Source organism: Hevea brasiliensis, chromosome 16 (genome assembly GCF_030052815.1).
Source record: "Hevea brasiliensis isolate MT/VB/25A 57/8 chromosome 16, ASM3005281v1, whole genome shotgun sequence".
In the NCBI taxonomy this organism is placed as follows: domain Eukaryota; kingdom Viridiplantae; phylum Streptophyta; class Magnoliopsida; order Malpighiales; family Euphorbiaceae; genus Hevea; species Hevea brasiliensis.
Genome location: NC_079508.1, coordinates 68,565,639 through 68,579,334, shown reverse-complemented (window position 1 = coordinate 68,579,334; position 13,696 = coordinate 68,565,639). Strand labels below are relative to the sequence as shown.

Below are 13,696 nucleotides of genomic sequence, written 5' to 3'. Positions count from 1 at the left end.
TGGTCAATTAAATATTATTATAATTAATGTACTTAATTTAGTCTAAATTATCCAAATTTAAGCTAAGAAATTAAATTATAATTTTACAAAAGATTTGAGTTTTGTTTTGCGATAGGCCCAAAGAGAAGGATATATGAGAACACTTTAATTTCCACTACAGGAGAGTATATAATACACTTTTGCTTATGCCAGACGACGAATTAATTAACCACACTTTGGTTGAAGTGTGGACGTACAGTAGAATCATGCCTTGACCAAACTTGATGATCTTGCGCATGCAGGCTATTCTCCCACTATTTATTTTAGAGTGTAATATTTATGAAATATAAATGATTTTTCTTTCCCGCAAAATCAATTAATTAACAACATTGCAACGTCTGCGTATCTCTCCTTGAGAACCAGTTAGAGGGTCTATATCTCCCATCTTTACCATGGCAGAAGCAAAATCAGAACTGAAAGTTGAAGGGCTCCTGCTATACTCATTAACAATGCTGTCTGTTGATCCACCGCTAAAAAGCACCTGATCTGATTGAAGAAGACCCTTTTTCTGAATAAGATTCTTGAAGTAGTTGTTATCAAAAGAATTTGGCGTCACCAAATCGAGTGGTGCAAGATTGCCATCCCCACCAGTAGCCGGACACTGGCGCCTTCGAGTGGTTGCAAAGCCAGCATCGATATCACTTGCATTGTCGTAAATCCTACCACGGAAGGTCAGGCATCTTGCCTGGCCTATTGTATGTGATCCTGTATCCCACTTAATTCTTTAGCATCTTGAACATGTCTGTAATGTGTTAATCACAATTTCTGAAACTAAATTTTTTGAGATATAATACAAACCTGAAAGGGCAACCATGTCTCTTGCACTTAAACCTTTGCTATCAAACAAAGAGATAAGACTTTCGAGGCTATCTGTAAAACTAGGAAGATTGGCATTAGCTAAGTTTCGGCTTGCAGAGGTAGAGTCTCTCCTTCCGAGCTTCACTGTCCATGACGGTCCACCAACCTATTTTATACATATATAAAAATCTCATATTAATGAATGTGATGGTAATGATATATTTGTTAAAATCTACATGTCTATAGATTGCTAAAACAATGACAATAATGATGATTATAGTCGAAGTTTGATAGATCGACAGGATTAGAAAATTTTAGGAAAAACTTCAAAGTTAATGAGGATATATTCTTTCTAACTACTCACAGCAACAGAAGCATCACGAGCTGCTACTGCCACAATATCAGCACATGAAACGACTCCAGGACATATGCTCTCAACTTCAGCCTTGGCATCATCGACGACTTCGAATCCTCTAACAGACTGGTTATTGTTGCGTGCCAATTTCTCGCCAGTCATTGTGGGTGTATCATCCAGCAAGATTGAACCGTCACAACCCTGCAATATTTATAAAATTATTAACCACTCTATGCCAATAATACGTTCTAATGTACAATTCTTCATATAAATGTACTGAGGATGTGTGAATATAATCAAGCTTATAGTCTAATTGATCTCTTCATATATACCCTTTAAAAGTTGATGCGCTGCTATATTTTAGCTTACCTGAACAAAGCAATCATGGAAATGAAGGCGGACGAGAGATGCTGCCATTCTACGCTCACGCGAGACAGCTGACCTAATAGTGGTGCGAATACTACTCAATGCATTTGGACATGTGTTGTCATAGAAACTTGAAGAAAGCTGTGCTTGACATGGCAAGCATGAAAAAATCATCAAGACTATTGTCAAAACCATGAAAGGAAAAGAAAAACGAGAACCCATTTTAATACTATTTGTTTAATGCTATATTTTTCTCCTAACAGCAGAAAATAAACTGATTATACAATATGGCAATGACAGAAAAAGAGAGAGTGAATGATCGATGCAGAAGAAGCACAAGCCTCGACCCCTATTTATAGTGTTGTGCTCTAAATAGTTTTCTGACCCTTTCTCCTCAAGGCGGCTACAATAGTAGAGCTAGCCAACATACATTAATGCAGAAGGGAAACAGGTAGCCTATCTGGCATGAAATTTTCTGCTGCCTTTTGTTTACTAGAATCATTCAGAATTTTAGAAACGTAATCCAGTGTCCTTCGGCTGTTTTGGATTCTCTTGTGCAATTTTATTCCACATTGGAGCTGCTTTTTCTCTTAGGGGAAAAAGATTTTGGACGTAGATTGAAAAAACAACTAAGAAATCCATGCACGAAAGGAAGGATCATGTAATTGATCACTTGTTTTCCTTGTTGCACAAGTTCTCGTTTAGTGAAAATCTGACCAAAGAGAATGATTATATGTTCCATTTGGAGTTTTAATTTTTAAAGAATATTTTTATAAACTCTAAAAAAAAAACATATTTGTATAAGTGAGTATTTAGTATTGAGGTTTGAGGATAAAACTATTTTTTTAAATAAAATCACTATTTTAGATATTATTGAAAAAAATATATTAAAAAAAGTTAATTTATTATTTTAATATTTTTATAATTAAAATTTATTAAATTTAATTTTAAATTATTTTTTAATATTTTCTAACTCATATATTTTAAAAATATTTTTCTCGACAATCATTTTAATAGTAATGTCAAACATTCCCTAAATTGGTTAATAAAAGTGTGTATGAATTATTAAAAAATACCACCTCAAAAATAAAAAAAAAATAAAACTTTTTTTATCAACATCATTGAAAATGGTATTACAAAAAAGTTTTAGAATTACTCTTTAATCTCTTAATTATAAATTCCATACAAATTTAAAATTTTTTATATAAGAATAAATTTAATAATTTTTATTTAAAAAATTTTACATAATTAAATAAAATGTATATATAATTAAAATAATAATATATAAAAAATGAAATATATTTAATTGAAAAATTAATAGGCTCATTAAATATAAGGCAGACAGCAGCTTCTCCCTTTTTTTTTTTTTTTTGACTTTTAAAAGATATCATTAATTAACTAACTAATTGCTTAACATTACATTTGGAAAAATCAACACCAGAAATTCGACTCTTTGACCTTATCCATAAGTTCAATCTGGTTTCTTCCTCTCCATAATGTGTTGTATCGTATATGCATGGTCAACAAATATCTCAATGCATACCCTCTCGATCCAGCCTCCAACTTTCAACTAATTATTAATTGATCAATATTATTATTATTATTATTATTATTATTATTATTATTATTATTATTATATCACCTCCTCCAGCAGCCCATGCATAATTAACTAAAAAACAAGGACTAATTATATAAGTAAATGTAATAATTAGTTAGTACAGTGCATCAAGTGATTAGACATGCAATGGGTTTGTCTTATTTATAATATAAGTTGTCTAGTTGAAGAAGTAACCGTAAACAACAACAAATTAGCCTTCAAAGATAATCAAGGGCAGAATCTATTTCATTGTCGCAAATTTACTGAAGTTCGTTATCTGAGAATGACCTTATAAAGAGATGTTTTTGTCGTCTAATGTTCGTTGCTGTGGCAAAAATAATCATGACCATGCATTAGCACCATTCAAAGCTATCATTATTTATTTTTTGGGCTTTATTTGACCCCTCTTATCGCCAATAATTAAATTAGCAAGCTCATTCATTATTTAGTATAATTTTGAAAACATCAGTAAGAAGAGAATCAAACTAATGAACCAAAAAGTTAGAAAACTTTTTTTTTTTATTAGTCAAATAGATTCAAACTTTCACATTAGTCATTAGTTATATTCAAATTTTTAATTTTAAATAATTTAATCATAATTTTTATAATTAAAGAAATTTTATCTAAAATTCATAATTTAATTTAAAGATTTTAATTTTTATCACATGAGATGTCAAGTGATTTGATAAGTTACTATTTTTATATTTTTATTTAATTCATTTCTATCTCTCTCCATTCAATGATTTCAAAAAGCCTTTCATTCCACTTAAAATTATGTTTGGGAGGGTGTTTGGGAGATGAGTTATAGATTTTTAAAGTACTAAATTTGTTTGAGAGGAAAGCTTTTTAAATGATGTAAAATTTTTGAAAATTTTAAATCTCACTTTTTTAACCATCAATTTAGTGGGATATGGAGATTTTAATAACTTACTTTTTATTACATTACTTTAAAAAAAACTTCTTTCATTCTATCTAAACATATTATTAGGATGTTAGTTAGGTTGGCTTTGGTCCGGAACAGTGGATATTAGTTGCTTTGCATGGTGGAGAGACATCAAATATTCAAAAGCATTCGAATTTGTCTTCTCAGCATAGCCTGGAAACCATTATGGGCCTAGTCATTTACAAGATATTAAAGGACGGAATCCATGGAATATAGAAAGGAGAGCAGTGTCAACATTGAGTAGGTTTGGGGAGAATGCTAGAATGTTATCTGACCGGGTATGGTTGGGCAGGGTTCAACATCAACATGGAGCATTATTTGTTATGGGAGAGGTGCTCTGCATCACAAGACCCCTTATTTACACTTTGATTATCATAAAATATGGAATTCGGTCGTTGACCCTCTTGTTTCTTTCTCTAGCTGTGGATTTCATTGGATCGGAATAGGCTTTCTAACCCAAGTTATAAAGTTGATGCATGGTGGAAAGGGGCAACCGTTTTGTTTTACTACCTCTGAAAAAGATGAGGTTGGGATTCTGCAGGATTTTACACTCGTAGTTTTTTTTTTAATCTATTCAACTTATTAGTATTCAGAATATATCTAGCAATGTTTTGTAGAATGTTGTAACAAAGCCAACATTATTGTAACAACCCTCGGCAATGTTTTACTACTCTAAATTTTTTATTTTGTGCGTGAGAAAGGGAGAGAGCGTGTGAGAGAGAGAATAAGAGAGGGAGGAGGGAGAGAGAGATGATCAAACCAAAAACTAAAAAATTATAACTTATCAAATTACTTAATATCTCATGTGATAAAAATCAAAATTCTCAAAAATAAAGAGATTTACTTTTATTTGAACAATAGGCTTTTTTTTTTTTTAAGTTTCATTTTAAATATTATTAAAATATTATGCGAAAAAAAGCTAGTTGAGTTTAATGCCAAACACATTCCTTTGGTGCCAAGAGACTTCTTTTATTTTTGTTTTCTTTAGATAAAGTATTATTTATAATTCCAACGTGTTTTTTTTTTCATTAAGCCCATTGTGCCTAGATTTCTTTGTATTTAGTTTAATTTATGAAAAATTTTTATTTAGTCTCAATTTATTATAGATTCAAAATATAATTATATGAAATTTATATATTTAATAGATAAATTTCACCATATATCTTATATATTAAGTTTATAGTAGACCGAATATAAATAAGAAATATTTGAATTTCATTTAATATTATTATTATTAAGAAAAATACTTTTTAAAATATATTAATTAGATAATATTAAAAATTATTTTAAAATTAATTTTGACATATTTTAGTTATAAATAATAATTTTAAAATAATAAAACAATTTATAAAAAAAACTCTGTATTTTTAACATCCAAAATGATATTTCTTTCTGAATTCTTTTTTTTTTTTTTACTGTGTATTCCAAGCATAGAAGGACAAAAGGAGATAGGCAAATAACAAAGCATCCGCCCAGTTGAAAATAATTGAAAACCGCATCAAATCACAGAGCTGCATGCTACTCCTATAATTAAGCAACTTGGCCAATTCTGTTTAATGGAATTCAACAAAGGTGGCGGCCTTTTTTCTTTTTCATAGACCAGTGAATTAGAGACGAATTCCAAGAGATATTCCCTATTTAACAGTAGATGGATTAAAACTGATCGCATGGCTTGTTTCATATATAGGATGGCCTTTCAAAAATAGGTAATCAACTCTATTTTGGGGCTTTTAAGCCTATGTTTAGTGGGCTATATTGCAGGGCTTGTACTAGGAACCATTTATATTTCGATCACGGGCCTGTAACTTTGCTTCAATTAATAGCAATTTATATGACAACAAATAGGTAAATAAACTCGTGTAGGCACAATTATTTATTGCAGAGCTTTTACTAGGAACCATTTCTCAAGCACTTAAAACCCTAGGTGTTGAACAAAGAAACGAGTTTCTCCAGGCTATATGCAAATCTGGGAAGGCTGGCATTGGCCAGGCTTCAACTTGCAGTGTTGAGAGTCCGTGCGTTTGGGAGATCAAAATTATTTTTTTAAATAAAAATATTATTTAAAATATTATTAAAAAAATAATTTAAAATTTTATTTTATTATTTTAATATTTTTATAATTAAAACTTATTAAATTTAATTTAAAATTATTTTTTAATATTCTCTCTAATTAATATATTTAAAAAAATAATTTTTTTTACCAATAATTTAACAATGTGCTAAACAGACTCTTTATCTCATTTCAAACTTCAACTTCTATGAAGCTATTTCTTGAATGTACAAATCTATATTGGTTTTTTAATTAATCATTTTAGAAAAAATATATATTTTTTTGCTTCATTTGATTTTTATAATTATTTATTTATTTAATAAAGTAATAAATATTTTAAAATTGATATGAATTTCAATTAGGATGGAGCTCTATTTTTTTTTTTTTTAATACAAGAGCCCATTGGGTTTGTGAAGGCCTTAACTTTGGGCTTTTTTGTATTCTAACAGAAATGGCACACGCATCAAAACGTCCTGCCTTTAAATTGAACCGGTGATTAGGGTTTTGAGCACCACTAGAGCGCGACGCCAACATCTGCTTTCACCATGGTTCTCAAGTGCGCTTGTCTCTCTCAATATCTCTGAATCAAACTGATTTCTCTTTCTATTATAGTGACCATTAACTTTGTGGATCTGAGATTGAAATCCTGAACATTCGGTGTACATCTCTCCAATTAATTTATCTGCTGCCTTTTTTTTTTTTTTTATAACTTTGAACTTCAAATCCTTCTTGGATTCCTAGAACCCCCCAAAATCCTGTCTATCACAGATACATAAAGAAATTATCATTTTTCAGAAATAAGTTGCACTTTTTCTATCAATTGAAGTAGGGTAGCATGTATGTGCGTAGAAATTTTTGGGTTTGTGCTGTTAATGACTCAATGTGAAGCTTTGTGCAGATATTATTTATTCGTTATTGTAAGGTGTGATATTAGTTTGGTTGCTGAATTATTATTCTTTTACCCATTAGTGCACTTCAATCTGTGCATTGTAGTCCTGTATCATCTTGGGTTTGGTTTCATTGGCATAGTTAGATTTGGTTTTATACTTATATTATAAAGTTCTTATGTGTAATTTTATACTTGGTTTTCGCATATTAGGACTGAGCTTTGTCGCTTCAGCGGTGCCAAAATTTACCCTGGTAAGGGTATCAGATTTGTTCGATCTGATTCTTAGGTGATTTGCCCTCCTCAAGTACTGTTGTCTGTTGGTGTATTTAGAAACAGAAGAATGTTCACTATGTTTTCCATCTCAAGAGAATTACCTAAAGTACTATATGTTTTATGATTGATGAAGGTTTTCCTCTTCGCCAATTCAAAATGCAAGAGGTACTTCCACAACCGCCTAAAGCCTTCAAAGCTTACCTGGACAGCCATGTACAGGAAACAACACAAGAAGGTATTTTTATTTGTGCTGTGAACTCTAACCAACCACCCATCCCCCTCTCTAAAACACACACAATCTCTATCATTATGTTAAATTGTTATCATTTTCTTTATAGGACCTTGCTGCTGTTAAGAAGAAGCGCAGGACCACCAAGAAGCCATATTCAAGGTCTATAGTTGGTGCCACCTTGGAGGTCATACAGAAGAGGAGGACTGAGAAACCAGAGGTCCGAGATGCAGCTCGTGAAGCTGCTTTACGGTATACTATCACCATATTTTATGATGAGTGAAGCATGACATGTTATATTCGCTTGTTGCTAAGATATCGAATGTGAAGCTACTTGTGCTTTGCATATTAATTACTCTTCTTTATGTTCAGTGAAATCAAGGAGAGGATCAAGAAAACAAAAGATGAAAAGAAGGCAAAGAAAGCTGAGTTGATGGCCAAAACACAAAAAATACAGGGCAAGGGCAATGTGCCTAAGGGTGCTGTACCAAAGGGCCCCAAGCTTGGTGGTGGCGGTCGTAAGCGATGATTTTGTCAAATCTGTTCATTTCATCTCTATGAAGTAGCATAAACAGGTTGAAATTTTCTGTTTCTATAATTTCATGTATGGATACTTTGAGTCTCATATGTGTGGATACTTTATTGGTCTTGTTGGCCAACCTTCTTTTAGGGATTTTCTTGACCATCTTTGAGCATTTTTCTTATTTACTTGAAAGGTTTTCTAAGGCATTATCTGTTGGCTAAGAGCATAGTCATTTGTTCTGTTTCAATAATTATTTTGAGTCTCTCATGAATTGATACTACTTCCCTCCATTGTGGGGTTTAGTAAATGCAAGAGGATGCTGAAAAAAATAAAAATAGGTCGTGGTCATTATTATTGATTTCAGTTTTACCTTGTTTTTGCTTGCTCATTTGGGCAAAACGTGCAAGGCCATATTCTTTACGCATTAGTTGAAACTATATCTTCCCATCAACAAAAAGCCTCGGCCCCTGAATGGCGGCATAATGCACTCAATGAAGCAAGAAGGCAAGAAATGTTATTTAGGCTTAGAAAATATTTTTAACATGTTATAATAGTGTTAGGGGAATTAGTTAATGAAAAATATTATTTTTATTAAATGGATAATTAAGTTATTTTTAAGAAAAAATAAACTATTTTTAAGGAAGTTTTACTTTAGCGAAATGTTGGACCAAAAACACTGTTAGTACTTTTTGGCCATGACCATGAACAACGAGATTGTAATATGTCGAATTTCATGTCTCGACGTCTCTATCCTCCACACTTTCAAACACAGAAAAATCCTCCATTTTGCGACATTTTGCATGCATTTCAATAAAAATTGTTGCCAAGACGATGAGGGAGAGAGAAAGAGGAATTAAAATTAAAAAAAAAATAAAAATTACCTAAAATTAGAATTTTTGGATAATATGAGCAATATACATAAATATTTAGATTTACTCTGTCATTTAGTTTTCTTTTTAAGGATTAATTATTAAAAAACTATAAAATTTGTAAATTTTTGTAATTAAACTATGAAATTTAAATAATTACCAAATAAATATTCACATTCGATTGATACATTAAATTGATCAAACTGTCAATAAATTATTAATATGTGATACTTGTAAGGTAATTGTAATGATTTTTATTTTGATTATTTTTGTTAGGAGCTGTATTTCATAAGTTTGTTCATAACTAATATTAATAGGCAATTAATTTTGAGAAATGACTGTTTTTTTTTTCGGTGGGTTGATTCATCTTATAATGTCTAAGAGATAGAGCTACTTACACATTTGTTTCGGTAAAGAAATGCTATTAAAAAGAAAATTACATAGTTTGAGTAGATTAAAACAAAATCACTAAGAAATTGATGCAACTTAATGAAAAAAGTGCGATCAAACTAATACACTAATTAATGATATGCAGAGCACAATTGAAATATTGACAAAGATAAAAAAATAAATAAATAATTTATTTGAAGAAATAGTTTATTCTACATAGGATAAAGTATTTGATATTATTTTATTTTTCTTTATTTCTAGGGTTGTATTATGTTATTATGTATATGTATAATAATAGTGAATAAGTTTTGTTAATATTGGCTTAAATGGGTAGGTTAATTAGGGCAATTGTATTTGCAAAATAAAATTTAGCTTATAATTTATAGTTTATTGAAATATACTAATGATTTGCTGATAGTAAAGTCAATTGAAATATCAATAAAATATGAATATTTAATTAGTAATTATATAAATTTTATGATTTAATTGTAAAAGTTGATAATTTTTTTTTGTAATTAATTTAAACTTAGAATTTCTGATTTGGCTTCTCTAATGATGATATGACTGCTGATGTGGAATTTCATTAAGTATACTAATTATTTTTTGACAGTCAGATCAATTTAAGACATTAATCAAATAATTATGCAAATTTTAAGATTTAATTGCAAAAATTACTAATTTTTGGCAAGTAACCTCTTTTTAAATATAAAGTTTAGTTAATAGAGTATTTTGCTGATCAAACAAAACTTTAGATGCTACATTATAATTTATTGTTAACTTTTCATATTCAATTTAACCCTTCTAATCATTATTTAACAAATTTTAAAAGTTAAACTATTTCACATAAGATTAAAAGTTATAAATATAAATGTGAATTGACAAAAACATTTGACTTATTTATTTATTTATTCTAACTGGCCATAAATTAAATATAAATTTTATTTTATATATTTATTTGAGCATTAATTCTAAATAAATTTTTTATGGAAGATATGCTAATTAATTTGACTTTTATTGAATTTTTAATCTTGTTTAGTTTTTAATTAATAATTTTATTATATTTTATAAAATATAAATCACAAATTTATAATATTAATGTATAGACTTCTTATTAGATTAGTATTCCTAATAATTCAATTATATTTTATAAATACAAATACCATATTTGTAATGTTAATATATGGACTTTTTATTAAATTAGTATTTCTAAATTTTGTTCAATTAAGATTCTATATTAATTAATTAATTAATTAATATTTTATGGTAATTAAATTAAATAATTGTATTAAGTATGTGATGTTATTTTTGCCCATTTACAAGATCACCCTCGTTCATACATTTATATATATTATAGAAGTTTAATTAATAAATTATTTTATTAATTAAATAAAACTTTAAGTACGAGATTGTAATTTATCATTAATTTTTCATATTTAATTAACTCATTTAGTTGTAATAAATTTTAAAGGTTAAACTATTTTATACAAAATTAAAAGTTGTTAATATAAATATGAGTTGACATAAATATTTGACCTTTTATATTCAATTCATCATAAATTGAAGGCAAATTTTATTTTATATATTTATTTGAGCATTAATTCTTCATTTTGGAGATTTTAATTAATCATTTTAAGAAAAAAAAAATCTATATTTGTTGCTTCATACACAGGAGCCCATTGGGTTTGTTCGGGCCTTGACTTTGGGCTTATTTGTAATCAAATGCAAATGGCCCACGTATAAAAATGTGGCTGGCGTTAAATAGAATTGGCGATTAGGGTTTTGAGCAGCAGCAGAGCGCGACGCCATCATCCGCCTTTCACCATGGTTCTCAAGTATGCTTCTCTCTTTCTCTGTCTCTCTGAATCAAACTGATTTCTCTTTCTATTATAGTGATCATTAACTTTGTGGATCTGAGATTGAAATCCTGAACCTTTGGTGTCCATCTCTCCAATTAATTTTTTTTTTCTTTGTACTTCAAATCCTTCTTGGATTCCCAGAGCCCCCTAAAATCCTGTCTATCGCAGATACATAAAGAAATTATCATTTTTCAGAAATAAGTTGCACTTTTTCTATCAATTGAAGTAGGGTAGCATGTATGTGCACAGAAATTTTCGGGTTTGTGCTGTTAATGACTCAATGTGAAGCTTTGTGCAGATATTATTTATCCTTTATTGCAAGGTGTGATGCTAGTTTGGTTGCTGAATTATTCTTGTTTACCCATTAGCGCACTTAAATCTGTGCACTGTCGTCCTGTATCATCTTGGTTTTGGTTTCGTTGGCATTGTTAGGTTTCGTTTTATACTTATATTATAAAGTTTCTATGTGTAATTTTATATTTGATTTCTCTGTCTATTATAGTGACCATTAGCATTGTGGATCTGAGATTGAAATCCTGAAACTTTGGTGTACATCTCTCCAATTAATTATTCTGCTGCTTTTAAAAAAAAAAACTTCAAATCCTTCTTTGATTCCTGGAGCGCGACCCCCGTCCCCCCGGGTGCATATAAATTTTCGGGTTCATGCTGTTAATGACTCAATGTGAAGCTTTGTGCAGATATTATTTTTTCGTTATTGTAAGGTGTGATATTAGTTTGGCTGCTGAATTATTCTTTTTAACCCATTAGCGCCCTTAAATCTGTACACTGTTGTCCTGCATAATTATTCTGCTGCTTTAAAAAAAAAAAAAAAAAAAAAACTTCAAATCCTTCTTGGATTCCTGGAGCACCAGACCACCCAACCCCCCCCCCTGATGCATATAAATTTTCGGTTTGTGCTTTTAATGACTCAATGTGAAGCTTTGTGCAGATATTATTTTTTCGTTATTGTAAGGTGTGATATCAGTTTGGCTGCTGAATTATTCTTTTTTACCCATTAGCGCACTTAAATCTGTACACTATTGTCCTGTATCATCTTGAGTTTGGTTTAATTGGCATAGTTATGTTTCGTTTTATACTTATATTAGAAAGTTTTTATGTGTAATTTTATACCTGGTTTTCGCATATTAGGACTGAGCTTTGTCGCTTCAGCGGTGCCAAGATTTACCCTGGTAAGGGTATCAGATTTGTTCGATCTGATTCTCAGGTGATTTTCCCTCCTGAAGTACTGTTGTCTCATATCTGTCGGTGATTCACTATGTTTCCCATCTCACGAGAATTACCTAAAATAGTTTTTTTTTTTTTTATGATTGATGAAGGTTTTCCTCTTCGCCAATTCAAAATGCAAGAGGTACTTCCACAACCGCCTAAAGCCTTCAAAGCTTACCTGGACAGCCATGTACAGGAAACAACACAAGAAGGTATTTTTATTTGTGCTGTGAACTCTAGCCAACCACCCATCCACTTCTATAAAACACACACAATCTCTCTCATTTTGTTAAATTGTTATCATTTTCTTTATAGGACATTGCTGCTGAGGCTGTTAAGAAGAAGCGCAGGACCACCAAGAAGCCATATTCAAGGTCTATAGTTGGTGCCACCTTGGAGGTCATACAGAAGAGGAGGACTGAGAAACCAGAGGTCCGAGATGCTGCTCGTGAAGCTGCTTTACGGTATACTCTCACCATATTCATGATGAGTGAAGCATGACATGTTATATTTGCTCGTTTGCTAAGATATCTAATGTGAAGCTACTTGTGCTTTACATATTAATTACTCTTCTTTATGTTCAGTGAAATCAAGGAGAGGATCAAGAAAACAAAAGATGAAAAAAAGGCAAAGAAAGCTGAGTTGATGGCCAAAACTCAAAAAACACAGACCAAGGGCAATGTGCCTAAGGGTGCTGCACCAAAGGGCCCCAAGCTTGGTGGTGGTGGTGGAAAGCGATGATTTTGTCAAATCTGTTCATTTCTTATCTATGAAGTAGCATAAACAGGTTGAAATTTTCTGTTTGCATGATTTCATGTATGGATACTTTGAGTCTCTCATGTGTGGATACTTTTTTGGTTTTGATGGCCAACTTTCTTTTAGGGTTTTTCTTGACTATCTTTGAGCATTGTTCTTATTTGCTTGAAAGCTTTTCTAAAGCATTATCTGTTAGCTAGTAGCATAGTCATTTGTTCTGTTTCAATAACCATTTTGAGCCTCTCATGAAGTTTCTACTAACCTCCATTGTGCGGTTTAGTAAATGCAAGAGGATGCTGAAAAAATAAAAATAGGTGGTCATCATTATTGAAACTATATTTTCCCACCGACAAGAAGCCGGGGCCCCTGAATGGCGGCACAATGCACTCAATAAACCACAGAAGGCGAGAAATGTTGTTTAGGCTTGGAAAATATTTTTAACATTTTATAGTACTTGGGAATTTAGGAAATGACTTAATAAAAAACACTTTTGTCAAAAAACACTTTTGTCAAAAGAGTTATTCCTATTTTTAAGA

The 13,696-nt window shown here is 30.6% G+C and overlaps 3 protein-coding genes across 6 annotated transcripts; 2 read left to right on the top strand and 1 right to left on the bottom strand.

Moving 5' to 3' along the window:
• Positions 1-132: 132 nt before the first annotated feature.
• LOC110670267 (lignin-forming anionic peroxidase) lies at positions 133-2,244 on the bottom strand. Its single transcript, XM_021832242.2, has 4 exons — positions 1,562-2,244; positions 1,202-1,393; positions 838-1,003; positions 133-744 (listed from the first exon to the last, which is right to left on the bottom strand). Exons 1-4 carry the CDS (start codon positions 1,778-1,780, stop codon positions 356-358), a joined length of 966 nt encoding a protein of 321 aa, XP_021687934.2. The 5' UTR covers positions 1,781-2,244; the 3' UTR covers positions 133-355.
• Positions 2,245-6,647: 4,403 nt separating this feature from the next.
• On the top strand, positions 6,648-8,234 carry LOC110670270 (60S ribosomal protein L24-like). 4 transcript variants are annotated; one of them, XM_058137933.1, is made up of 5 exons: positions 6,648-6,704; positions 7,248-7,323; positions 7,444-7,545; positions 7,649-7,791; positions 7,912-8,234. In XM_058137933.1, exons 3-5 carry the CDS (start codon positions 7,522-7,524, stop codon positions 8,066-8,068), a joined length of 324 nt encoding a protein of 107 aa, XP_057993916.1. In that variant the 5' UTR covers positions 6,648-6,704; positions 7,248-7,323; positions 7,444-7,521; the 3' UTR covers positions 8,069-8,234. The 4 variants fall into 4 exon arrangements, with proteins under 4 accessions (XP_057993916.1, XP_057993918.1, XP_057993917.1 ...); XM_058137935.1 differs by having other exon boundaries at positions 6,675-6,807; positions 7,269-7,323; XM_058137934.1 differs by having other exon boundaries at positions 6,675-6,807.
• A 2,795-nt stretch (positions 8,235-11,029) lies between these two features.
• Positions 11,030-13,301, top strand: LOC110670283 (60S ribosomal protein L24). Its single transcript, XM_021832262.2, has 5 exons — positions 11,030-11,153; positions 12,327-12,402; positions 12,515-12,616; positions 12,720-12,868; positions 12,989-13,301. Exons 1-5 carry the CDS (start codon positions 11,143-11,145, stop codon positions 13,143-13,145), a joined length of 495 nt encoding a protein of 164 aa, XP_021687954.1. The 5' UTR covers positions 11,030-11,142; the 3' UTR covers positions 13,146-13,301.
• Positions 13,302-13,696: the final 395 nt, after the last annotated feature.

Coding starts and splice junctions, on each gene's coding strand:
- LOC110670270 (XM_058137933.1), top strand. CDS start 7,522: ATGTACAGGAAACAACACAAGAAG. Junction 7,546..7,648: donor ACAGGAAACAACACAAGAAG/GTATTTTTATTT, acceptor TTTTCTTTATAG/GACCTTGCTGCTGTTAAGAA. Junction 7,792..7,911: donor GCTCGTGAAGCTGCTTTACG/GTATACTATCAC, acceptor CTTTATGTTCAG/TGAAATCAAGGAGAGGATCA.
- LOC110670267 (XM_021832242.2), bottom strand. CDS start 1,780: ATGGGTTCTCGTTTTTCTTTTCCTTTCATGGTTTTGACAATAGTCTTG. Junction 1,004..1,201: donor CTCGTGATGCTTCTGTTGCT/GTGAGTAGTTAG, acceptor TGTATAAAATAG/GTTGGTGGACCGTCATGGAC. Junction 745..837: donor AGACATGGTTGCCCTTTCAG/GTTTGTATTATA, acceptor AGTGGGATACAG/GATCACATACAATAGGCCAG.
- LOC110670283 (XM_021832262.2), top strand. Junction 12,403..12,514: donor TTGTTCGATCTGATTCTCAG/GTGATTTTCCCT, acceptor TGATTGATGAAG/GTTTTCCTCTTCGCCAATTC. Junction 12,617..12,719: donor ACAGGAAACAACACAAGAAG/GTATTTTTATTT, acceptor TTTTCTTTATAG/GACATTGCTGCTGAGGCTGT.